Source organism: Trichechus manatus, unplaced genomic scaffold (genome assembly GCF_000243295.1).
Source record: "Trichechus manatus latirostris isolate Lorelei unplaced genomic scaffold, TriManLat1.0 scaffold00026, whole genome shotgun sequence".
In the NCBI taxonomy this organism is placed as follows: Eukaryota; Metazoa; Chordata; class Mammalia; order Sirenia; family Trichechidae; genus Trichechus; species Trichechus manatus.
In genome coordinates this window covers 1,972,701-1,974,525 of record NW_004443962.1, presented here as the reverse complement: position 1 = coordinate 1,974,525, position 1,825 = coordinate 1,972,701, and the positions used below count along the sequence as shown (strand labels likewise).

At 40.8% G+C, this 1,825-nt stretch overlaps 1 protein-coding gene across 1 annotated transcript in view; it reads left to right on the top strand.

The window, feature by feature from the left end:
* The window catches only part of ATP13A5 (ATPase 13A5), a 133,310-nt gene that overhangs the window by 40,161 nt on the left and 91,324 nt on the right, over window positions 1–1,825 (top strand). Inside the window, exon 7 of the mRNA XM_012554729.2 lies at window positions 1,363–1,435. Within this exon, the coding sequence (XP_012410183.1) occupies window positions 1,363–1,435 (73 nt within the window). The remainder of the gene's footprint in view (window positions 1–1,362; window positions 1,436–1,825) is intronic.

Here is a 1,825-nt window from a genome sequence, read left to right as displayed (position 1 = left end):
TTCTCTTAGCCTGGTGACGTTTGTAATGTTAAAAATCATCAACAGAACAGATAAAAATAATTTACTCTAACTTGTAAAAAATAGTTTTATATTTGAATTAGGTTAAGCCATGTTTAAGTATCGTTTTCAGTATTGAAACCCTCTTCTATTTAGAAGCATCCAAGTAACTGACAGCCTCTCAGATGGGGCAGAGTCTCACAGGGCTGCTCAGCAGGGCCCCTGCTGGCCCAGCGTCTCTCCACTGATGGCGCCCCCAATAGTCAGTGTGGGGAACTGTGTGGGCAAACACCCCCATTCACCTCTGCCGTTCTTCCCCTGAGATGCTGTCTCCACTTCTCTGAACTCCTTCCATTTCCTCTGCTTTTCACAGTCATATCTCAAGATATTCTACTCAAGTGAATCTTTCTGGTCATTGTACTCACACAACTGCTTTTCAAGTTGCCAACTACAAACTACAAGAACATTTCTTTCTTATTCATCACTAACACTGATTAAACTCTTAGCATAATACTGAGTACAATACAAAGGACTTTATATGAATTAACTAATTTAAAGTTTAAAAAACCAGATCAGTTGCTGTTGAGTTGATTCCGACTTATAGTGACCCTGTAGGACAGAGTAGCACTACCCCATAGGGTTTCCAAAGAGTGGCTGGTGGATTCGAACTGCTGATCTTTTGGTTAGCAGCCAGGGTCTTAACCACTGCACAACCAGGGCTTCTTTCAGTTAGTAGCTGAGTGCAAATCATTTGTACCACTCAGGGATCTAATTTGAAACGTAAAACAAGCCTATACAGAAGATACAGTTATTATCTCTACCTTTAGATGAGGAAAAGAGAGTTAAAGAAGCTAAATAAATAAGTGGTAACATTATGGTTCAAAACAAGAAGCATGACTCCAATCTGCAGTCTTTTCTAATACGAAAAGCTATCAATCCAACAAAAAGGGATGGCTCTTCCACATACTATCAAAATGCAGACTACAATGGGAAAGCCACTTACAGATCTAAATCAGCTCTGTTGTTTACAGACAGGGAAAAAGGCACACAGAGGGAAGTAACCAATCATACATCTTCAAGAAGTGAGGTCTCCATTCATTTGCTTAGGTCCTTGGGGCAGCTGCTATGTGTTCTTTTTCCTGGGAGTGAAATAGCATTAAATGAATGAGCATATTTGCTACTGCAGGTATGGGGTTGGGTTGGAGTGGGGTTGAGGTAGGGAAGTGGGAGCATGAAAAACGGAAGACGAGTCATTTGTCCAGAACAAGTTTGCCTGTGACAGCAGGCTTGGCATTTACTATTTTGAGATCATGTGTTTTCATATATGAGCTATCTAATATTTAAACATTGACTTTCAATTGGCAGCAATCAGTTAACCTGCACAATCTTGTGGAGGAGCACAACAAAGTCCGGGTTACAATCAACATAAAAGATAAAGGTAAGTGACATGTTCTGCCGTCTTTGGCATCCTAATATTTGCAAGTGGAATCAGTTTCATTTGCCCTTGATTATTAGTCAAGAAAAAGTCTTTTGTGATTGAACTCAAGGCTGAGACTAAGGCAAGCAAGCCAGGCACTTAATGTGCAAACTTTAGGGAGGCAAGTCTGTGCAAATGCTGACCTGCATTTGAAGGACCCTGAGAGTGAGTGCCATGTTCAATATTTGTACCCTAGGCACCTTGATTGCCTCACCTAGTCCCAGTCCTGATTGGACCATTCCTACCCAATGTCTGGGTTGCTTCAAATTTCCTCTACCCTCCATGTTTCACTCATTTGAATATTACCAGGTAAGCCTTAAAAAAAAAATCCAAAACTAAACCCGTTGCCAT